Source organism: Lucilia sericata, unplaced genomic scaffold (assembly GCF_015586225.1).
Source record: "Lucilia sericata isolate MDLA Ls3-8-SP2 unplaced genomic scaffold, ASM1558622v1 Contig000018F_arrow, whole genome shotgun sequence".
Taxonomy (NCBI): Eukaryota; Metazoa; Arthropoda; class Insecta; order Diptera; family Calliphoridae; genus Lucilia; species Lucilia sericata.
This window is the reverse complement of record NW_023994057.1, coordinates 881,789-907,762: the sequence shown is the minus strand read 5'-3', so window position 1 is coordinate 907,762 and position 25,974 is coordinate 881,789. Positions and strand designations below refer to the sequence as shown.

The 25,974-nt window shown below is 29.3% G+C and overlaps 2 protein-coding genes across 4 annotated transcripts in view; one reads left to right on the top strand and one right to left on the bottom strand.

The window, feature by feature from the left end:
* The window catches only part of LOC119607073 (zinc finger protein 37 homolog), a 111,850-nt gene extending 97,727 nt beyond the window's left edge, over nucleotides 1-14,123 (bottom strand). For all 3 annotated transcript variants that reach the window (XM_037960848.1, XM_037960830.1, XM_037960840.1), the window contains exon 1: nucleotides 13,928-14,123. The gene's annotated coding sequence lies outside the window, so the exon portion shown is untranslated. The remainder of the gene's footprint in view (nucleotides 1-13,927) is intronic.
* Nucleotides 14,124-14,594: 471 nt separating this feature from the next.
* Nucleotides 14,595-24,513, top strand: LOC119607094. Its single transcript, XM_037960875.1, has 6 exons — nucleotides 14,595-14,805; nucleotides 16,599-16,655; nucleotides 16,719-16,865; nucleotides 18,642-18,832; nucleotides 18,952-19,048; nucleotides 23,714-24,513. The coding sequence occupies exons 3-6, from the start codon at nucleotides 16,853-16,855 to the stop codon at nucleotides 23,860-23,862; spliced, it is 450 nt and encodes a 149-aa protein (XP_037816803.1). The 5' UTR covers nucleotides 14,595-14,805; nucleotides 16,599-16,655; nucleotides 16,719-16,852; the 3' UTR covers nucleotides 23,863-24,513.
* The last annotated feature ends 1,461 nt before the right edge of the window (nucleotides 24,514-25,974 follow it).

Genomic DNA, 25,974 nt, shown 5'->3' with positions numbered 1-25,974 from the left:
AGCTGACTTTTTCTGGTTTAACAATTTTGTCGGTTTTGGTGTTAAACCAGAGATCACAAATCTTTTATGAAACGTGGAAATAGCTGTGCGAACCGCAGAGGAAAATTTTAATATTTTGGTGGTTTTTCTGTCAAAAACATAAGAAATTTGTCCAGTGATAAAGTAAATAATTCGATGGTTAACCTTTGCTTAATTAAGATATGTATTTTATGAACATAAAATGTAAATGCATACATATATTGAAATAATAAAAAACTGAAAAGTTCGAATTTTTAAGACATTTAAAAAAGGTAAAAAGCCATCAGTTCATTATTTCTTTTGTTTTGAATATTTTTAGTTCGCGTATATTTCTTAATTCATTTTAAATGAAAACAAACAAAAAGGAACTAATACTATGCCCAAAAATTTGTATATTCCGCGAATTTAAATATGTAGCTGAAATTAGAAGTATCCCAAATTTTAGTTTTTAACATCTGTTTAGTCAATAATTAGGAAGAATTTAGACATTTGAGTAAAATGTAATAATAAAAATGTATGTATGTAAAAAGAGGAAATATTTAAAATATGTTTTTTGTTTCACATCGGAAAAAAATATGTCTTGTATATTCCGTTCTAATGTCAATAATATAAACAATGAGCTCTTACAGGTAAATAAACGCGATTGTTGAATCTTGCGAGTAGATAGATTTTTTATAATGTGGAATCAAGGATCTATTCATCAAGAGAAATGGAAACATTTCGCCTACCAATCCTTTGCAATAAAACAATAAATCATGTTTTTCAATAACAAGCATGAAGTGGGCTTGCTCGAATGTAAAAATAAGCAAACAATGTGTTAAAGGCGAGCATTTTTTCAACGCTCTTGCCCGCACTGCAGCACACGTTATGGTGTAACTTGTGCTATAGTGTGAGTAAATATTTTTTTACCTGTCAATCAAATTCGAGTTCGAAAATATTTGCATTTGTGCGAAACTATGAATTTCACACATTTTCGAAATTGCGCTAAAGTAAATATTGAAACTGGTCACCTTTGAAACAATTGAAATTACAAACTATCGAAATGTGACAAGAGTTTGGTCACTACCGTGCTACTTACTCTCACTGTTGAGAGTGTTGTTTACCCAAAAGAACTCTCTTTTTCTATTACTCTGGCTTGTTGCACTTGTTTGATCTGTTGCGGAAAATTTCACACACATGTGTGAAATCTTTATGAAACGGAAAAGCCATTCGGGATTTCCGGTTAGTGAGATTGGAAATAGCACTGGGGAATGCCATCATTAAGACATTCCATATGGTGTTACGCATTTACTTAGAGTTAATTTTAGTACTTTGCATTGCTAAAGATGTCTATTGTCTCGCCTGTTTATAAGCAATTGCAGTAAGAGAACACTTAGGAAAGATCATTGATGTACGTCTTGTCACTGGCTAAGATTAGCAAGAAGACAAATATATGCCAAAATGCTACAGGTTCATTTAGGATCTAAATTAAAATGCAATTATTTGTACTTAGTTGTCAAAAGTAAGCGAATGTACCAAATATGCAGAGACTCTCTTATACATATTTATTTAGAACTTGTCACAGCAACATATGGGTTAATCCCAGATGTGTCGACATTAACAAGTCATGCCTCCCATTGTGTGTCACATGTAATTTCCCATTTTGCAGGTATTACTGTAGGTTTATCTTCATCAACCTTGATGATCGCCTTTGAAGTGAACATGTGACAAATATTTTTATTTCCAAATTACCGTATTAATTACAATTACATGCATCACCAAAATATATTTCATTGTTTTAAAAATTCATTATTATATGAACAAAATTAATGCTTAATTTGGCGATAAGTTAGTTATTTTGTTTAAATGGTTTTGTCGGTTTTGGTGCGGAACAATTTGCATTTATTGAACAAGGTTTCGGTTTGTGTCTTCCCTCATAACAATTTATTTCTTGCACTAAACCTTGATCAGATCATTAGGTTATTTCCTATTGATATGAAGAAAAGTGTTAAGAGAAAAGAATAAAAATAATTCTGAGAAGAACACTTTAAAAAGACATCTGTAATTGTAATCAAAATTCAAATGAAATACATATTAATAAGTACATTACACATGAAGAAAAGTCCTATGCACCCAGTCCTATGAAAAGTCCAGCACGGGTTTCCGTTATCCGGATTAACTTAAATTTAATTTAACACCAGTTTGTTTAGACTCTAATGAACAAAACTTAACCCGTCTGAGGAAAATCGATTTTTGGACTCCTCTAATGTAATACATCAAAGCGTACTTATATCAGGGAGTTTGTCAAACAAACATTTAATCCAAAGGTAACAATGTTCTTAAAAATTTTTAGCACAGACGTATACGGATTTATAAATTACTTGCATAGTTTTCCCCTTTCCGATAGCACTTAATGTATATTATTACACAGTTACCAATCAAAAGGAATGTGATAGCCTTGAGCTAAGAGTAAATAAAAAATCGTGTTCGCCTTAAGATACATTTATTATTCCTTAAAATAAATAAAATAGTCATTTTGAAAAAACTTGTAAAGAAGGAGAATTTCTTGAAGATAAAATCGTATCTGTATCTACACACATTAATATGTTTGTGTATGTTTATGTGAAAAAAACGAGGTCAATAAAACTAATTTTCTCGGTCCCTTGTTTTATATGGGTTTGTTTCATATCACTTCTGTCTTCTTTTTACTTACATTTATTGACGTAAATATATTTTGCACAAAAATCACAAACACATACCAACCATATAATAATATCAAAATACATTCATATTAGGGAAGTTAAAATTTACTTTGTAAATATGTACTATTCATAAATATAACTATATATTACATTCTATACCAATAATTTTGACAATGATTGCTAATAATATGTAAACCTTATCACACTAACCTAATTTAACGAGAGTGATAATGACCATAAGCCTGTTGTAGTGTAGCAGATCAGAGTGTCTGGTGAGAATGGAAGACACAGCTCCCAGAATGACAAGCTAACACACTACCAACTAGCCTACCGGGGCACCCCCTTCTCACACTAATTCACAATAATTATTTAAATTTTTAATTATTTGAAATTATCTTAATATTGCAATATTTCACTAATTTTAGAGCGCATTGGAACCATCCTAATGTATATGTATATTAGGATGGTTCCAAAAGAAAAGATGCTGACGCAATTAATTTAAAAGTTTAATATTAAATTCATCACAAAAAAGTTCTTTGGCATACGCTTTGCATGACGTACTTAATAATAATTCTTGTAAATTTTGGAATTTTTTAATTTTAATTTGAATTAACCGTTTCGAAAAAATTAAATAAAAAGTAATAATAAAATTGTAACAGGATCAAATTTTTAAAAATTTTATTATATCGCAAAAATACATAATGTATTAATTTAAAATTATGAAAAATAACAAAATATTCCTGAGCTTATAACACTATGCGACACTATTTTGGGGGGTGAAAAATTCCTTCGCAATTTGAAAGTATGCCATTAGTGTATTCAAACCATAGAAGCATTTTTCGCATTTTTCGGTCAAACTTTTATGCGAAATTCAGAGTCCGTCTAATGTACAATTGTATAAAACGAAGTGTAGAATAAAAAGGCGTAAACAAGCTTTTGATGTGGATGTTATAAAAATACTTTTAGTCTGTTATTGGAATTAATGTACTTTATTTAAGGGTCCATCACCATAATCATTAACACAGAACGATGTAGATTGTTTGAATTGTATTCAAGAATGTATTCGTTATAATTTGTAGTAGACATATCACATTTTCAACATACAATCAAATTCATTATGGGTATTTCAACATCATTTTCATGGACTTCATTAACACTAAGGACTTTAGCACATTGAACTTAGTTAATGAAGCTGACTTCGTCAATAAAATCAGAGAAGAAGTATTAGATATAACTATATGTTCAAAAGAGCTTATAAATGAAATTTAGGATTGGAGAGTTTCGGACGAGCACTCCTTTTCAGACAATCGGTACATAAGATTCAAAATACTATGGCTCTAAGACTAATTGGACAATGTTTGGGACCTTACTACAGAACCGTTTAGGACAACACACTTTTCAATGTCGAAATAAAGAGGATATAGACGCCAAAGTAAAAACGTTCAAAAGCGATTGAATCGTTCGAGGACAGCTGCCCTCTGCGAAAGCGGAGATCAGCCCTGAGTAACTGGATGGATCCAGAACATTGGGAAAACTCTTCGCAAACTATGTAAGGGTAAAATTTATAATCAAACCTGGAAAACCTATTTATGCGACACCTAAGTCCTTCCTCGGTTAAAAGCAGTAAAAATACTTCAAATATAGACAGCATGTTTATGTAAAGGGACGATCGTTGGAAACAGCGTTAAACGAAGTTGTCCACTATATAGGTGAATCCTGCGATAAAAAACTGTATACAATGGCGGTAAGTATTGACATCGAAGACGCTTACACTCTTATCCAATTCTGAGACCAGTTTTATGTTGATTTATGTGGATCAATTATGATCATGCTAAGGAACAGATGGATAAGCTGCGAGATATACAATATAATTATCAGGAAAAGGGAATTTCCGACGAAGACTGAAATCTGCATTTTCACAAGAAAGACAAAGTAAGTATACTGAACCCTGTTTCCTGGACAAGTACTTAGGTGTAATCCTTGACCGGAACTTAAAATGGAGACACTCCATAGAGAATATAATTAACAAGGCACATTGGTGATGGGCATTATGTAGGATAACCATAGGCATGAAATGGGGCCTTAGTCCTACTGTGACACAATGGCTTTATAAAAGTGTAATTAGACTGATTCTAACTTATGCTTCAATAATCTGGAGGACTTCTTTTGGACAAAAAGTGTAATATCAAACTACTGCAGGGAGTTCAGCGTATATGTTGCTTGAGTATAAGTGGTGCTATAAGTACTACGTCAAATAATGCTCTGGAAACGTTCCACTCATTGAAACATATGGGGAATTTCGTATAAAGTCACCCAACTTTTAAAATCGATGTCTTCCGATTTGGATAGTTAGTGCTATGGGATAGGCCAGACACAATTTCCTTTAAGATCTTTGTGGTCACTTAGTGGGATGCAAGGGGCATATGTAAAAAAATTATATTTTAACTCAAAAACTTTGCTTTTGGAGTTAAAATATTATATATATATATATATATATATATATATATATATATATAAAACGTTGAAACGATGATTCCAGATAGAATGTCTTAGACAAGAAGAACATTAGAACAAATACCCTTAGGAATCCGTTGTTACACAGATGGCTCTAAATTGGGGCGGCCATAGGGCCACATATTTACTGAGAGCCAGAAAACAATTATTGCGATATCACATGATATTTACATGGATTGTAGAAAAGCTCTAACCGAATAATCTCCCAGAGGTTAGGATTACATCTTATGGTTACCAGGCCACTTGGGAGTAGTCGGCAACAAAAGAGCGAATGTAATAGGTTTAAAGGGAAGAGTGCTCGATGTAGTTAACCTTACCTATTGTCAGGCTTTAGCCGAAATTAGACAATTATCTTAGGAGTGATATTATTTCGAATATAACAACCTTCACGAACCTTAAACTTCTTAGGTCCAGGAAACTGATTATCTGAATATCGGACGATAACACATTCAGTGAATACCTTATATGTGTATATATGTACTTGTAGTTAAATAATTCATGTAAGATCAAATAAACATTTATAAAATTTCAGCTTACGAATTTTATGTCAAATCTGTATGTGTAAAGTTCACACTGTGAACGCACATTTAGGAATGTTTTATGAACTGAAATTATAGAAGATTTTCCAAATTAAAGCTATGTATGTACTATGTCAATTAAGCGTTGCGTTTTGTGGCAAAGATTAAAAGGATACTAAGATGTTAAAGAAATGTGACATTATGTAGGGACCGTTAATAAAAATTACAATGCATGTCAGCCTTTTTCAAAGCAAACCAAAAGGAAAACAATAATTCAGTAAACGATTTGTGTAAGGTCCTCTTCAGAAACAATTTTTGAGATCTCATGAGCAATTATGGAAAAAAGATTGGGGAATAAAATAGTATAAAAAAATAGTTCAATACCTCTTACAGTTTAGTCATATTTGCGGTTTGAAAAGGGGGGGCGGGATGATATTGGGAAAATAGCAGTTTTTGTAATATTTTGGAAAATACTATTAATTCTATACTGTTGTACATTTTAAATAAAATGTTTTCAGGAAATTATAGTACAGATAATATAAAATATATTTCCGAAGTTTTATTCAAATTAGGAACTGTTAACCCATAAGCTGCGGAGATCAAATGTGAAATTTTGCAATATTTGAGAATTCTCAGTTTACCATATGGAAAAATCTAATAAAAATTACAGGAATTTATAGTATAAAGTCCGATATTCAAATATATGAAAAACACTATTAATTTAAATCCCACAAAGAGCCGATATGTAAGTACATATGTATATAATCATTGTACCCTTCAAACACTTGAAAGACAAAACTATTGCGGACTCGCGTCTTCGGCACTTCTTGCTGATACTCAAATATAAAACAAAATAAAAAACAAAAAAGCATAAAATAAAACTGAAAATATACAAAACCAATGACATATGACCAAAGAAAAAAAGTATCTATATTGGTTTTGCATTTGCAATTTGATCACATTGCGACTTCAGCGGTAGAAAATATGTGTAGAACATACATACATTAGGGTGGTTTTATCTCATATGAAAAAACATTTTTGGGAGCACCCCAGTCAGTTTTTAAGATTGCCAAAGTTTGTGCACAATTGGATGATGTTAACCGTGCCACTGCGGCCTCAAAGTTTTGAAATCACGATTTTTTGGCAGTTTGGCGACCCATATCTCTGAACTGCTAAAGCTATTTTCCCGTGTCATACATCAAATTAAAGACCATACTGTTTGCAATAATTTATATTTTACGCAATAAATCCGCAACTAGTACTGAAAATGAAAAAAGAGCTAATGTCCCTTAAAACGTGAATAGGTACCCCTGAGAGGGAAGATGCGTTATTTGTATTATTATTGCTTTTAATTTGGAATCTCATTTCATTTAAATATGTTTGCTATTGTATATCGTTAGTTTTAGACCCACAAGAAGCACAAAGGGACCTCAACCAGACATATTGAAGTGGTTTCAAAAAGAATGGTCGGCGATTAATAAATCCAAGTTCGATGTAGGCGAAAATGTTTTGGAACTACTGCCCAAAGAAAATACAACTCTTCTGTAACCAGTTTAAGCCGACTTCCCAAGGACAAGAGGCCCTAGAAGCACTTTGTGTTTTCATCGTCCACGCCCCTAAAGCGTGTTTAGCGGCAAAACAAGACCTAGACCTCATTGAAAATCTATTAAAAAACGAAAGCATTGACAATAAATATCAGAAAAAGGAGTGTACAAAATGATAAATCACCTGTAGTATCATAGTTCTAAACTTGTTGCCCTGGCATTGTTTGACCCAACAGTGCAAAACACCGTAAAGAGCCAAATGGCGACAAAAATCAATCAGAAGAAAATGAGAAGTGCTCCAGAAATATGCGACCCAAACTAAAAAACAAATGCCGAAATTCCTAGAAAAAGGTCTCTCAGCCCTAATTACAACTGAAACTTTCCTGTTGTTCAAGAGATTTAACATTTAACACGAATTTCTGGATAAAGATCAACTTGGCCGCAGAACATCAACTACCAGGAGGGGCAAAGGATGGTAATCTACTTGAATGTTGTGAACGACATGGCAGAGCGAGGATTCAATCTAGCTCATAACAGATTACAACCAATTACTTACAAAGGGCGAGCAGCAAAAACCACATTATGTCAGTCACTTCGCTCTAAGGGGTATATAGTCACGGTTTTAGGGACATTGGCTTCATTATCTTGAATTTAGTACTACTTACATATTTTTTATTGCATATAAAATATTATAAATAGTATCGGCTTCAATTTTATGTATTACACGGTCAAATATGTAAAACCGTTCTAGACATATGGGTCGTCAAAGTCGCCAAACTGCCAAAAAATCGAGATTTGCAAAACTTTAACATCTTTTAATCGTGCTCAAACTTTAACAATCTTAAAATCTAACAAAATGAAACATTTTAGGGGGGTGCCCTTAAAGAAATCAGACATCGATTTTTTAAAACTACCTTAATATACATAGTATGTATATGGTATGTGTACAACGCTTTGCAACGTGCACATTAGTGTATTCCAAAAATGGAAGTTTTTTCACTTAGTTCATTTTGAGATTCCATTTTGAAAATTTTTTGCCTTGACGTCAATATTTGATGAGCTGAATTAAAAAAATTGTCCTTTTTGGTATCCTATGAAATGCCATATCAAGCATTACATGTACATATATGTATGTATGTACGATTAGTAAAGTATTTCATAATTTCATATGCTTTTCATTGATTTATAATATATCATAACGAGTATATTAAACATAAATATGAGCACAAAAGCCCTATTCGGGAGGTTCAGTTGTATTGGGGCTAGGTGAAATAATGGAACGATTTTAACCATTTTCAATAAGCTTCGTTCGGGATAATAAGAGATAGTATACAAAACTTTATTGAATTATCTTCAAAATTGGCTTACATGTACGGACGTACCGACGGGCATATCTAAATTGATTGGAAACAAACTTATCATCTCCACTAAAGTGGTGTAGGGTATAGTGAATTTGCTTTCGATCTTTGTAAATAACATTTTGAATGTTGTTGTTTAAAGTATCCTAAACATTAGTTTCGAAAAAAAAATCAATAAACTTTTGGTATAGATTGACGAAAATTGACGATTCGCCATTTGAAACGCCTCTCATGATATCAAAACTTCAAATTATACTTTAGCGCAAACCATGAAAAAATGGAAAAACCTTAAAAAAGGACCTTTTTGTCCTTCGCCCTAGCCAACCAAAAATTGATCTCAGGACAACAATTTTGGGAAATGGAATCATAAAAACGGGGCCACCCTAATGTACATATAGTAGTAATTACTTTTGACCTTGTTAACAGTGATTGGAATAAAGTTCAATGATAAAAGTAATTGATTATTGCTGTCATATTTTCTCCATAATTTTTTTTTACTTAGTCCTGTGCGTTAGTTAGTTAGTTGATTAGTGCTTATTTTCAATGAAAGTTTCTGGAAGGATGTTTGAAAGTAATAGTATCTTGTAAATACAAATTTATTTATTTATAAAATCGCAGTATTTACCAATGAATTAATTTGTTTATACTTTAATATGTGCGTTATTATAATTCTTTCATGTTATATTTCACAAATATAGTGGGCGTGGCACTTTCCATATACAGAAAATATTAAATTTCTGAGAAAATAAAAAGTTAGAGTCCTCCAATTTTGTAAGAACCACATTAGTAATAATATGAATATTTTTGACAAAAATGGGCGGACAAGAAATAGGATACCAGATTCCCCCATGTGAACTAAGTACAAAAATGTCAACATTAGTATAATAAATTGGCGGATTAGCAATAGAGGGCGTGAAACCCTTCAAATGATTAATGTATATCTGGGAAAATATTGGAGCTGGAATAAATACCTAAAAGTCGTAAATCTGGGAATATATAACAGCTAGAAATTTTTTTATGGGAATATGGTTTTTAGTCTAGCGGAGCATACTAGGTAAGCTAGTTTAAATATAAATAAAAAAATTCCATTGTCGATATATGTATGTATGTATAAACTGCTCACTTATATTTCGTACAATTGTTCCAAGGACATTAACACTGACCATAAATCAACCAACAAATCATAAAGAAATAATTGAATATTCAACAAAAGAGAAAAATATGAAAAACAAACAAAAACAACTGAAAAGTATGAATCCCAACAGACTGAAACAACATAATGCAATCAACGTATCGTTCTTCAATCCAACCTATGAACCAACTTCTTAATTCAACAGCAAAAAGTATCTGTTCATTAAACGCATTGTTGTTTTGTCGGTAACCCACGGTAATAAAATTCATAGAATTCGCGAATTCTTCGAAAAATTAGTCAATGTGATAAAGTTTTTACAATAAAGTAAATACAATACGAAACGAAAAGGGACGTCACAAAACAAAACCACTTGTAAAATGTACTTGAAGTTACTTGAAGTATGTATGTATGTATATCATAACAACATCAGGTGGAAAACAATGAAAAAAGGAACAGCGTGGCAACAAAAAAATAAAAAAGTTATCGTATATACATACATACGTACATAAACAACTACCATAAGAAAGAATAAGTAAATAACAAACAATGGGATACAGATAGACCTGGTTCATACATATTTTGAAAACAAAAAAAAAAAAAAAACTATTCATAATTTATTTTAATTTTGTTTTTTTTTTTACATTTTAAATCAAAACAAAAATGTTATCATCAACAACAAACTGTTTAAAGTAATTCATAAATAAAGCAGCATTTTCCAAATGAGATAGAAAACGGTGTGGACACTCAAATTCATGTTGAGATGTTGGCAAGGTATTTACAGAATCAAATTAAATGAATTTTCCTAATGGAATGGTACTCCTCTCAAGTTGTATTAGGTAGGTAAGTGGAAGGTACGCCTGTCGCTTGTTTCTACCATTATTTGTTGTACTCTTTCCTATTGACATGTTGCATTTGGAATTCATGACTTTAGAGGAAATTTATTACGATTCTTGAGGCATAAAATACAACAGCACTTATAAAATTAATAATAGATCCTGGTATCACAATTCGCAGTTTTCCCTATTTTTTTGGCTTTAATATAAAAAATAATGACTGTGTACACAAATCAGTTGAAATAGTTTTCATTCAATACTACCCAGCAAAAAATGTGTGGAAAAAGATGTAGAATTTTCATCACAACTAGTAACCCGAAGTGCTTCAAATTCGGGTGTAAAACCTATGAATTTTTTTTAGCGTGTCATTGGAGGGATGTTGTTCATTTTTGTCAGCTTTGAACTACATCTGATCTTATTTTTAGAAGCAGTAAAAATCCGATATTTGGATGTCAAAAATAAAACACATTCTCTTAATAACACGCTTATGTAAATTTCACTACTCTTTCACCAAATCTTGATGTACTTCAAATATGTTATTTGTAATGACTTTTCCACATCTCTTTCCTCACTTTTAACTGGGGTTTCATTTGTAAGGAAATATTCGGTTTATAAAAGTGAAAAAATATGAAATCGCATTTTAAGATGTGATTAAGATGTAGTTTGTAAAGTATGACATCAATTATTTTTTGCTGGGTAGTTAGACATTAAGATGATAGTAATAATCAACTGTTGATTTAGAAGTCTTCAACACAAGTCAGTAAATATTAATTTTGTTGGCACAATGCCACAGTAATTGGATTCAACAGATAATTTACATACACTGCCCCAATATTCATAAACGAGTAATATTTTTTTAATAATTATTATTTTACACATTTTTATATTTTAGTCCTGTGATTAAATACTAAATACTTGTGCCTATAATATTCAATTCTTTAATTGTATAAAAGTTACGAATATTGACCGTTTCTGTCTCCAGACTTAAACTTTAATTTATAAAAGTGCATTCTGAAAAAATTTTGGACGATAGGACTACGTTAACTGGTGCCACCAAAGCTCTTAAGTGGAAAATGGTTTTGCAATAATTTTACCACTTAATTTATACTCAATTATCGTTTCAATAAGATATAAAGCACAAAAATCGGTCAAAAATTGTATATGTTATTATAAATTCCTCAGATTATTTAGTATCACAAAACACTTAAATGAGAAATATTAAAAAAAAAATTAGAACTTTTTATGAAATATTCTAATAAAAGTATGTGATTACATTAAAAATATTCATATTAACTTAAATGTGAGTTTATTATCATCATTAGATAGGGATATAGTCATTAATGGTTTTTTTTATTTTATATTTTATTAATCAATTTTTAAAATTTTGATCAAATCTCCATGTAACTTATCGACAATAAAGGGAAAAGGGAATGGACAATAAAGGGAAAAAACAAGTAAAGAAATTAGATCCACATCCCCCACAGATAAGCAGAATACTTGCGATTTGAATTTTGGGGATTTCGAAGAAAAACACTTTTTGTAATATTTTTGAAAATTAGCTTTAATTCCTTACTGTTATGTATTTTCAGAATATACCTTTTCAGAATATAAAATTCCAGATAATATGATACATATGCACATCTGAAGTTTTAGTAAAATCGAATAATGTTAACCTATAAACTGTTAAGCTCAAAATCAAGTTTTGCAAATTCGGAGGTTTTCTTGAAACCATAATGAAATATTATTTTGTTTTCAACCAATTTAAACGAAACTTAGGAATAATATATAAAAAAAGACCCGTACTTATGATGACATTGGAAAAATCAAAATTAACCCTTAAATGTAAATATATTTTTATAATTATATAAAATGTGCGTAATATATGAACCAATTATTCAATGCCATTTGCGTGCAAATGGTGGATGATAGAGAAAAATAGATCTCAGATTCGGGTGCAGCAGCTAAAAATACATTAAAACCAATCAAATTGATTTAAAAAGTTTTTATACATCTTCATTTCGTTGGCTTGTGTAATAATAAGTCAATATAACGCTTTGAAATTAAACACGTAAGTGTTCTATATTCGGCTGTGCCGAATCTTATATACCCTTCACCATAGTGTGTTTACAATTTTATTACAAGAAATCATACCAGTTGTAAAACGAAAAAGTACCAAAAAGTCCCGCATTATATGTTCTCCTTTAAATGGTATAGAAAACTCAAAAAGTACCTTTTGAAGAACGAAAAAGTACCAAAATGTCCAATTTTATAGGTCCTCATTTACTCCGGTCTGTACTTACATGATTAATTTCATGTTTCTAGACAATAACAACACACAGCTTCATTCGTAACGTGTTGTACTTACTCTGTTTTGTTTTTATAAACAAGCAAAATATGTACAAGAACAAAGTTTATCATATGATGATGCTGTTTGTTGTTGTTAATTATTTTTGTCTAAACATGCACAATAAATCTTAATTTTTGATGCAATTTTCAGAGGTTGTCTCGGATTTTTGGTCATACCTCCGTTATTTTTGGACCGATTTTGTGGACTTTAAATTGCGTTCTTCCCGAACGGATGTATGATAGAATTATTGAAGATTCGTATCTGGCGAATATCTGACTGATATATACCCTTCTCACGAAAGTGAATGGTATAAAAATCAAATCAACCCAACAAAAATACATAATTGTATAGAAACCCTCAAAAAAACATTATGACAAAATGTAACAACAACATCAAATCCATGATGTTACAACAGAATAAACGAAAACACCAAAAAAGGGTTTCAATACAATTATGTATTTTTGTTGGGTTGATTTGATTTTTATACCATTCACTTTCGTGAGAAGGGTATATATCAGTCAGATATTCGCCAGATACGAATCTTCAATAATTCTATCACACATCCGTTCGGGAAGAACGCAATTTAAAGACCACAAAATCGGTCCATAAATAATGGAGAATTGTATAGAAACCCTCAAAAAAACATTATGACAAAATGTAACAACAACATCAAATCCATGATGTTACAACAACAGAATAAACGAAAACACCAAAAAAACTCATTAAGTGGAAAAGCATCAACTCCCCTCAAAACAAAATGCAAAAACAGAGACGTCACTATAACAAAACAAAGAACGCACTAATACATTTCATAAACAACACAATTGACACCCAACAACAAAATGAGATGGCCTGATGAAATGCAAAACTTTTGAAACAAAAAAATGCCGTATAATAACAACAAAAGCGGTTGTAAAGAAAGTACAATAATAATAATATATACTTAAGAAAATATCACATTTAATATTCATGACTTCCTTACTTGTTTTTTTCTTATACATAATTGGTTACTTTACAAGATAGTGATGGGTGTTGGCGGCAGCATCGTAAACACTTTTTTGTAATTTGTACTTGTTTATCACTTAATTAATACTTTAAATTAATTTCATTTTTAATAAATTATTATGAAAAACACAATTTTAAAACGCGTCTCTATAAATTTTAACAAATTTGCAACCGCTTAGTTTAATGATTAAAAGAGAACTAATAAAAAGTAGAATATCCAAATGAAAGGGAATAGCTAAAATGTCAAAATGCTTAATTAGTTTTTAAAATCCTTAAGGTATGCTAAGGATTTTGCGTGTTTAGTTTTTATACATACATTCATGGACATTTCTGAACGATGCGCAATGTTATTATAGTTGAAGAGAATATAAAAACAGATAATGTAGCCTATCTTAAGTCTGATTTACAGATAATTTTGTACTATTTTAATACGTTTTTATATATTTATTAATTTTACTTTAATAATCATAATTAAAGAATTTAAATGATTACTGTTTTCTAAATAGAACTGTAACATTTATGTTAAAATATGTCTTAACATATACAATATGTTCAGGCAAACTTAGAAAACGATGCTTATTATATTTTAGGTTTCTCTTTTATTCGTCTTCTTCTTTTTTTGATAGTTCTCCTTTAGTCTTTAAACTAAGCAGATACAAATTGTTAAAATTTATAAAGAAGCAAGTAAATATTTACATAGTTTTTTGAATAATTTATTGAAAACAGTGTTAATTAAGTGAAAATGCTAAAGAAGTGTTTTAGTGTTTTCTCCCATAAGAAATTAAGTAGTTTCGGATTACTGCCGCCACCCACTATTACTTCGTGCAGGCAATAAAATTTACAACAAAGCGAAATGTATGTATATATGTATATAAAAAATAAGTGCGGAAAATTATTTGTTAGAATTTAGCAAATTTAACCACTTTTTCATAAACGTACATATGATTTTCTAGATACAAAACTTTCTTATTAATGTTGTTGTTGTTTTTCTCCTTCCCAATATTTGTTGGTATACATAGCATTGTTAGTGTTTCAAAGGTTTTGCATGGCATTAGGCCTTTATAATTTATAAAAAAAGAAGTAATGTTTAGTGTTAAGTGTATAAGTGTTCCTTTCCCCCTAAGAAGTTTCTGGAAGCTGTTACCACCCACCATTAAGTTGTTTAGCGATTCATTTATAAAATAAAATAATGAGAACTGTGCCGAATTTTAAACAGTCAGTACAAATTTTATTACAAAAAATCAAAAAATACCAGTTTCAAAACGAAAAAGTAGCAGAAAACTCAAAATGTACTTTTTGAAGTGCGAAAAAGTACCAAAAAGATCCTTTTTATAGGATCTCACTTAATCCGGGCTCTACATGCTTAATTTCATGTTTCAAGTTCAATAATACATATTATAGAAAATTCAAAAAGTACCTTTTGAAAAACGAAAAAGTACCAAAAAGTCCCTTTTGATATGTTCTCACTTAACACTGGCTCTACGTACATAAGTTCATGTTTATAGGTTCAATAATATAAAAAATTCAAAAAGTACTTTTTAATGAACGAAAAAGTACCAAAAAGTCCCATTTTATAGGTTCTCACTTAATCTCTAAATACTTAATTTCATGTTTCTAGGCAATAAAAACACACTGCCGTATGATTTTATGAATGTTTTGTTGTTTTTATAATTTCTGTCTCAGCATGCACCAAAAATCTCAATTTTTGATGAAATTTTCAGAGGTTGTCTCGAATTTTTGCTAATATCTAAGTTATTTATGGAACGATTTTGCTGATTTGAAATAGGAAACTTCTCAAAGCATGTCTGACAGAATTGTTGAAGATTTTGGTCCTGAAGATATCTGGAGTCTTCAAAAAATTGATTTCGAAAAACATAGAGACGGACATAGCTTAAACGACATAACTATCTATAAGACTCGGAATATATATATTTTATAGGGTCGAAAAAAATCAGAAAAGTGGGCTTATTCGTTTTGACTACTAAAACGTGCAAAAAAAGAAACAAAATTATAACGCTTTAGCAAAATTAATCAATTAGTACAAACTGGGGAATTTTCGAAAGTTAAATGAAAGTAGGCACAGGGGTCTTGGGGTCTGAATATTATGTATGTAAAGCAAGATATTGCCGTCAAATGGCTTAATCGACTCAGAAGTGATTCTATGTCGATCGTTATACTTTAAGATGTAGGATAATTTGCATAAATGTGTAAAAACATCAGCATAAACCCATAACATCCTTCCCACCGTGGTGGTGCAGTATGGTTTGGTTGGTTAGGTTGATAGGTGGATGTAACTACATTAAATACGAAGAAATATACCTAGGCCACTATCAGGCCTGTTGTGCGCTCCTTTCCATGGAAAATGTTTTTGGTAAGAACAAAAACCTTATAGTATTACTTACTAAATGTATTAGTGCCCGCAATCCTATGTGTCCACTCAGAATACGTACCATCATACTAACCTAAGACTTGTTCATTTTGAGGAGGCCCTCGCTGCTGCAAATGGGTTTTCGTTCGTCAGGTTAACTACCTCGAGCTCCCTACCCTTTTATATTCTAGCATATTTTAAAAGTTTCAGGCTTTAATATTCAAATATGTACGTATTTCAGGTTTATTAAAAATATATTTGTATGATTATCTACTTGCAGTTATCAAACTGGAGAAAATATTACCGGGAGTAGAATCATCACCAGGAGTTTCTGAAGGTAATTTTTATTTTTTTTTTCGTGATGCACTTTATGTGTTTAAATAAATTGGTTTTATTTTAGAATGGGGCTCTGGTTGGAAAGGCACAAATTTTATAGTCGAAATCGAAGAGGCTGCAACGAGTTCTCCTATAAGTTCAGATTATATCAGCAGCCGAGAAGATATTTCCAGCACAGTGACAATAAATACAACAAATATGATAACACAAGGTAAAAAACCGATTTTTAAATATGTATGTACATACATATGTATATTTGACCATGGCATCTCATAATGTCCATGGACGCAATGACACTGTTCATGTTTCGTACTTTTATCTAGCCTTCTTCGGAATGTCGTTTAATAGCTACATATAAATTTGTTATTTATGAAATATCTAGAAAAATAAGTTTCAAGCAAACATAAATCATAAATTCATTTTAGTAATAAGTAAGACATAAGTAAGTTTCCAAACTATAGTGGATTAGTTTGGAAACATACTTACTTATATGTTTATAAAAAATATTGATTTTGTTTGTATGTGTCTTATTTTGTTAATTAGTATCTTGAAGAAATCAAAAAGAGTCCTATTATTTACCTAATTTTACACTTAACGGGTTCCCGTTATTCGATTGGGCTAAAACTTAACACCAGTTAGTTTTAGACAGTAATGAACAAAATAATATTCTAATGTGCATATACATATCGTCATATGAAATCCAAAAAGCCCTAAGTTACATTGAACAAATTTTTCAGGAGAAGCAAAAAAACGTCTAAAATGATAAATAAACCAAAAATGTTTAACATTTTCTCTAGTTAAGCTTATTTCTTATTGACAAATTATTATTTGAAGAAAAAGTTGCGGTTTTACTTACGGTGATATGAAGCTTACGCCCTTGAGAATTTGTTTTTTCTGAAACCCAAAAGGGCGTAAGTTACATTAAAAAATAGTAAGTTTTAACATTTTCAACTAAATTCAAATCGGTTTTTGTTGGTCAAATAGGCCGAAACATGGAAGGCATAAGGCTTCTTTGTTTTCATAAAGATTTTCGGAAATTGGAATTTTTCTTTGAAAAAATTCTAAAACTGTTAAAATAATCTCTAAATTACAATGATTCGCTAAAAGCGCCATTTTTATTTTATTTGATGCCAACTTATAACATTTCACAGTTTCGAAGTTAAAAAGTCAAAAGAATTTTAAAATTTTCATGAATTTTAAGGTAATTTTAGAATATAACCTTTTAGAATTTCTTTGATTGATTTAATTGTATATTGATTTTAATTGTAGGAGTGTAAAATGATCAGGAACATGTATTTTGATACGGTGCATCATAATCAATCAATCAATCAATCAAAAAGTCGATTTTGATTTTTTTGTAACGTAGGGCTTTTTGGATTTCATATGACGATATGTACATATGTATAACACAACACACATGCATACTACTATTTTAAACGTCGAAAAAAATCGTACTATTTTAATGAAAATCTTTCTTAATTTATACAAAATCTATATTTTTTGGAAGAAATCCCTATTTATGTATACATATATTCTATAAATTTACGAAAATGTGGTCCCAGAAAGAAATCGAACATTTGTAACAAATTATCGAAATTAATAACTTGTTTGCTCTCGAAGAGTACATGAATTGGAAGTGTGTATGTATGATTAGTTTTTAAATAAAAAAATAAAAACGGAATTTGTATAATAATCTGATTGAAGAAGAATTTTCAAGTGATAAGAAAACTGAATGAAATACAATCCTAATAACGTTTACATATGAACGTATAATCTGTTGAGCTAAAGAAAACAACGGAAAACATCAAACATATTAAATATTTAAATATAGAGTCATCAAGACTCAATGACGGCGCCTTTTGTTCCTAAGAATTTTGGTCACGTAAAATTATTTACTACAAAATTAATTTAAAATGTTTATTTTCATCTAAATCATACATACATATACATACACATACATACTTTTTTATGCTGTTTATCTTTTAAGGTCCAAAAATTATTGTACGAACAGAAGAGATTTTAATAGTTGGCTTAGTGTTAATGCTATGGGTTGGTGCAATTGTTTTATTCTTTAACCGTTGGGGTAAAATACGCATGTTAGAGCCGTATCAGCCGAAATTTCAACAACAACATCGAGCTTCCTGCCCTTTATCCGATATAGATCCCATACCTCATCAGGTAAATCAGTAACAATCGAATGAATCCAATGAATTTTTTAACTATGTACATAGTATTTAACAAATTGAATTGTAAGGTATTTTATTTTCACACTTTGCTATTTTCGTTTACCATTTTAGCGCTCATCTGTTTCACGAATGTCAATGGGTTTTGTTAACAATGTAAATATGCCATCCTGTCAATTTTCTGCCTATAATCCAACGATATACTCAAAAGGTAATTTTCACACTTTTTCAACTATTTTACACTTAAGGGTTTGCGTACTCATCATTATCTACCAACAAAGAATGTTCCATTATAAAACAACTCATTTTTCACAAACAACAAATATTTACACAATCGTTTCCCCAACCGCAATACAGATTTTGTTTGCATTTTTGTTTGTTTCAGTGTAGGTTTGCATTAAATTTTCTTAAACAAAATGTAAAGTTAGAGTTTAAATTCAATTTGAGTGGTTAATATGTAGATTGTACAGTACAGTAGAGTGTCCCGAGGAACAGCCTTTTCAAGAATTTCATGTAGGAATACCTCTCAATCGATGCGTATTAATGTATGAACACGACAAAATTTAAAATTATTATTTTTTTTGAATGGTCCTAAGTTCCCTACTAGCGATTGAATATTCTGACCCCAGTATAATTTGTGAAAAATAAAACAACTTTGATATTTTTGAAATGAGTCTCAAAAATTCCGTAATTTTGCGCTGATTACAAGAAAAATAATTTGAAAATTTTTGTAAAGTATTTTTGGTCCACAAAATGATTTTTAGTGGGTTGGGCATATTATTTTAGCTTTTAATCAAATAGGTGTAAAAATTGTCGTAATTTTAAGTAAGAAATATTTAGAAATTTTTTGGTCCATGTCGAACTTTATGAGGATCTGTGCTTATTGACCCCATATAAGGCCCCTCAGAAAATTACTTTAAAGTTCATAACTTGATACAAAATTCCACTATCTTTTCCAACGAAATTCGGCATATACAAGTTTTATAGAAACTAAAATCTCTCTATCAAATTTTATGAGAGGTCAACAATTGACCATACCTCCCATATAAGGTCCTCTTCAGAAAATAATTATAAGCCCCAAAAACAAGCTTTAAAACCACGCATAGCAATAAAATTCAACATGAACATAGGAACTATAATCTCTTTGTCCCCCCAGAAAATGACTTTATGGATAGAAATGCAATTCAACATAACAAGTTTTATTGAAACCAAAATATTTGTCAAATTCTGTGAGTATTTGTCCATAATTGACCATACTTTCTATATAATCCCTTTTACCGAAAATAATCATATAAAATAAATCGTTAAAAAATTTATTATGTATATTATCATAATAAATGTCGCCCTGACGTTGACAATACTATTTATATACGATTTAAAAATTAAGAATAAATGAGTAACAAATAACAAAATGTTCGATTCATATAGTAAAGGACCACTTTCCGAAATTCACGTAAAATATATGGTATATGATTTGATGGTGGATGTAAAAGATTTGGCAGAGCCGAATATAATACTCTGAATATAAACCTAATATTTATCACAATAAAAAATTGAACAAAACATACAATTTTGTACTTAAAAATCAATATGTTGATATATTTCTGTTAACTGGTTTATAAACTCTATTTGACATCAATATAAACACAAGGGGTAAAAATGGGCGGTTTATTTATAGTGGGCGTGCCATCTCGTATATAAATTATATACAAAAATTCGTTTGTTTGGGAAACTATTAGAGCTAAAATTTTCAAATTTTGCACGAAAAACTTTAACGTCCATGTGAACATTTGGGGGGGAAAATAGGCGGCTTTTCAATTGGCGGCCTTTGAACCTCCTATATGTATTAAATACAACAATTCGTATATCTGTTAAACTATTAGAGTTCATAATTTCGGCACCCCCCATATGAATTAGATTATTAAAATAGATTACATTAAAATCCAAATTAATATTTGGAAAAATTGACAAACTTGCAATAGTGGGCTTGGCATCTCACATGTGAAATAAATACAAAAAATCTTTTATCTGAAAAACTATTAGAGCTAGAATCTTCATACCACAATGTACTTTTAAGGATAAAAGTGCTTTCACTATTGTGTGCACAAAAAAGGTCCTGTTTCTAGATAAAGTGCGAGCATATTGAATTTAAATTTTATTTGTATTTTGTTATTGTAGCAAAAATACATGTAAAATTTTTACTCAAAGTACTCACACGCTATCTGGAAACTACACATATAACTTGCTTATGAATACAAGCGTAAGTGTGTAAATTAAATAAATAATTACGATTAATATACCAATACATTTTTAGAACCATATACATAAGAGTAACTAACATAGCAAATTCGCAATATATTTCTGTTGAATTATGTACATATTTATATGTTACATACATCATGTGCATATTTATAAGTGTATGTATGTACATATGTATGTATATCATTTACATAAAATATCACAACAAAATATTTAAGTTTGTTTTTAATTAATTTTTACTTATTGTCGTCATTCAGTACATTAAATGTTATAATCTTTTCAGTGTAGTGCAGTGAAGCATGTGAGTTTTGTTAAATAAACTTAATAATACTAAATACACTAGCATTTATTTGCATGATGGGTCGGATGTTTGTGAATGTGGGTATTTGTAATAAATATAAAGGAACGTTTGAAAATCTCAACCTTTTAAAAAGGCAAACATTAAAACAATTTATTTTAATTCACCAGTAAAAAAATTCTTGACTCTCAAGTTCCATTATCTTCTAACTATACATATGTACATGCATATTTACATTTCATAGGGATGTAACCTACATAGTTTATATAATTTGTTAACTGTTTCAGTTCTTATTTAGTTTGAGCACAAACCGATTTTGCTTTGAAATTTTATTTCTGGCATTTCGATTTTTTATTGCGTTTCTGCTCATATTTGTAACACCTATAAATACTTGTTGAGTCGACTAATTTTATCAAGATAATTTCATAAAATTTGCCACATGTGGACGAAGCTTATTGAGAATGATTAAAATCGTTCCATTATTTCACCTAGCACCCATACAATTTAACCCCTCAAAAAGGCTTTTGAGCTCATAATTATGTTAAATATACTTGCAACTCGCTACAAAGTGGTAAAATTAAGTTTTATGCAAACTTCGATGACCTTGCCGAATATCGTTATGATAGGGCTTCATTTGACCGTAGCCCCCATACATAGCGCACTTCAGAAAATTACTTAAATGTCCACAATTAACTTATAAACACTAATATCGAAATTTAGCACAAATAAATATCCAAAAAATTTTATCGGGATCGGTCCATGTTTGCCCCTAGTTCCCATATAAAATCCCTTTCAGAGAATTTGTTTTAATAACATTAATAACATACTAACGTAACTCCGAAATTTCGCATTTAATTTAGATTTTTCGAACGTAACATTGCAAAATTCAATTACAAAATTTGTATCATCTAATAAACAAAGAGAGTTAAATACATAAAAGCTTGTAAAAATAACACCCTAATGTACATTCATATGTATATACATATGTACATACGTGATAAAGGAACATAAAAATCATTGTTAAGTTCATCATGAGAAATCTGAGATAATGCTGTTACAATTACTGGCATTTTAACAGCGCAACGCAGATGAATACGTAACTATTTGAGCACCCATCATACATTTGTCTCTGAGTTTCTAAAGTAATTTAATAGTTAAAGAATTCCCTTTTATTGCAGTAATTATAAGAATTTTTGATTTCACCATAATTTGTATACCCTTATTCATCATTATTGATTACTTCCTAACGATCACCTCATTTTCAATTTAAAAAAATCGTTATTTGTTTCGAAATAATAAATATGAATTGTTTAAAAATGGTTTGCTGGTATATATCATTCATGTACATATATTGTGTATATATCTTTCATTTACTACAAGACTGGTATAATCCAGAAAAAGTCGTTTGAGAAAAATGGCTTTGAATGTTTAATCACATTTTACTATTTTATAAAATAACTTTAAACAAATCAAGGGATATGAAAAATTAAACCAGAATCAGATAGAAGAGGTTTACATATATGTTTTTCATTTAAATTGAAATTTAATTTTTATTTTTTCTAATATTCGTAAACTCATGAGTTTTAGTTTTAACTTTTACAACAAAAAATCAATCTTACACCGAAAATAATAAACATATTTACGTATTTGAAATTTTATAACCTATGCATATGTCGTTTTTTAACTGAGTAGCCCTCGAATTTTTAATTATGGCAGTCTTATAGTAAATGAACGATATATGTATGTAGTATGTATGTATCTTTAATACCCTATAAAAAATAGGTATTATTCCACATCCGTTTCCGTTAACATTAGTTTGATACAGTTTGTATATGTATGGAGGAACTGAGAAGGGAATCTGTGGTGGCTCATCCATAACCTAATTCACTTCAAAACTACATATTAAAAATGGAAATATTACATTCAAATTATAAATTTTATTTACAATTTAGTTATTTTATACAATTTACAATTGTAATTAAATGTTGTAAAGAAAAATTAAAAGTTTACATACATGTATGTCGCATTAAAATTATAAATATATCGGATAAACATTGTCCTCCTCACTTTTGACTAAATTCTATCGAAAATCATCATTTAATAGTAAACTTGATCAGAAGTAAATTATCATTACTCGCAAACTATTATAGATATTTGGCTATGTTGTACAGTGTACATACATAGGTTGGTATGTACAATAGAGGTGTCTAAAAAATATCGATTTTATTTGGATGGGTCTTATTTTCTTCATTAGTGTCTAAAACTAAATACAATACAAACAGGCCTTTTAATAATTAAAATTTTTAATTGTATTTTTAGGTTATTCAGCACACACTAGACCGCGACAAAACTCGGTTTTTGTGGGCCCAAGCCCGAATCAATTTTTAATGCCAAAACCACCACGAAAAACTCGATCTGCCATGGATTTACATTCGATGATTTTAGATGAAACCGCAGAGCAAGTATAAAAAAGAAAGTGCAATTGCTATTTGATGTGATTATTTTGGGAATACATGTATGTACATATGTACGTACATACATACATATGTATATTGTAATAAAGGGAGCACATTGTTGTTAATATTTAAGATACCTACTCAATATTACATTTGATAACTGTAAAAGAAAGTCTTGCCAATAAGGAACCATTACTACAAGGAAAACATTTTTAAGGGCTCAACTATTTACTATCTCTATACTTAAAATTTAATTTATAATCTTTAAAATTACCTCTTTTTCTACTTGCTGTCTTTAATAATTATTAAATCTTTAAAATGAAATTTTTAACAATTAGTATTTTCTCATTAAACCTATTTATTATACACAACTTTTCTTCTATGTATATCACACTCTTCACTTATCCGTACTCAAGTATTGTACTTTACTTAAAATTAATTAATTAATTAAAAACGTTTTCGCAATCTTAGAAATCTGTTAAATCTGTAGTTGTTTTTTTGTAAACTGTTGTTATCTTTGAAAAAGAAAAAAAAAACATTTTTAAATTAAGAAAAATACCTTATACCATACATTGATACATAAAAATACTTAAGATAAGCTTAAAGGAATATGTAAAATTATTTATCGAACATTTTTTATATTTTTTACATGCATAATTTTTCGTTATGTATGTGTAATAATAACTATTTACTATATACATTACATACATATGTATCTTCATATACTTATTTATTTCATATATACTATACATACAAACATACATACATACATACATACATACATATGTATGTATGTATATGTCATTATATGATAAAAAAAACTTGTGGATCAATTATTATATAAACAAATATACTTACTATATACATATAATATATATTTACACTTATAAAGAAATACATAACAAAAAAATATAAATTAATATTGTTGTCTATTTATAAAATTTTACTCCCTGATTATATCAATCAATAATGATGGTTTCCTTCATCATATTTTTTATTAATGAATTTTTTACTTTCAACATTAAGTTGAGTTATGTATCTTCGATAAAAAAAACAAAAGATCAGCTAAAACAATTTAATTTTAAAGGGTCTACACGCAGAATATAGGTATTATAATTAGAGTAGACATTCAACAATATAAACAAATGCAATAAATATTGCAATTTATGGCTGCCGCAAAACGTATTTATTAATTGTTACAAGGATCATAAATAATATCCTTAAATTAACGCTCTAATATACTACTATTCATGTTGGGAGATGTTTATTCTCTGCGTGTATACTTGTAAAACAAAGCAAAAATAGGAATGTCTAGTAAATATTTGTAAAATTGTTTATTACTTACTTGTTTTACAAATACTTACTACTTTCCCCCCACTTTTATAATCAAATTTTTATTCGTTTTACAAACTTTGATAAAATGACAATTAGATTATGAATCATATAATTTTGATATTATTAATTAATTTGTAAAGTATTATTATTATTATTATTGTGCATAAATAAAACTATGTAATTATAATTTGAAAATAATTATAAAAACAGCACTGTTTCTATGAATTCATTCATCCATTATTTTTCTTTAGGGAACAGTGTACAAAAAAGGCAAGGGCAAAAAGCTTTACTATAATTAAAATATATACAAAACTTTAACAAAACTATTTTTATGATCAAAATAATAAAATACAAATAGATATACATATTAATAAATTAATTAACTATTATAATAAGTACATGCAGTGCCAATTAAAATATTTTTATAATATCTATATGAATGTATTTATTTGTTACACCTATGAATTAATTTATAAAAAAAAGCATTGAATTTAATAAAAATCATTTCGAGGAAAATTCAACACTAATCGAAGTTTAAATTAAAAAAAATCTATTGATATCGTATTCCAATTTATATGAATTTTACACGTTAATACTCATTTCTTTAAAACAATAAAGATAGAAAGAAACAATTTTAGATAATTATGATATTTTTTAATTAAACCATAATTTATGACACTGTATGTACGTACAAAAATATCAAATTGAAATAATTATATTTAGATAAAAAATCGAATATTATATAGCTGTAGTGTACAATGTTTATACAAATTTAGATGAATAAACTGG

Bases quoted from the DNA above. Each gene is read 5' to 3' on its own strand.
- LOC119607094 (XM_037960875.1), top strand. The intron at 18,833-18,951 runs GTAAATCAGTAA...TTACCATTTTAG, and splicing joins TAGATCCCATACCTCATCAG to CGCTCATCTGTTTCACGAAT. The intron at 19,049-23,713 runs GTAATTTTCACA...TTGTATTTTTAG, and splicing joins TCCAACGATATACTCAAAAG to GTTATTCAGCACACACTAGA.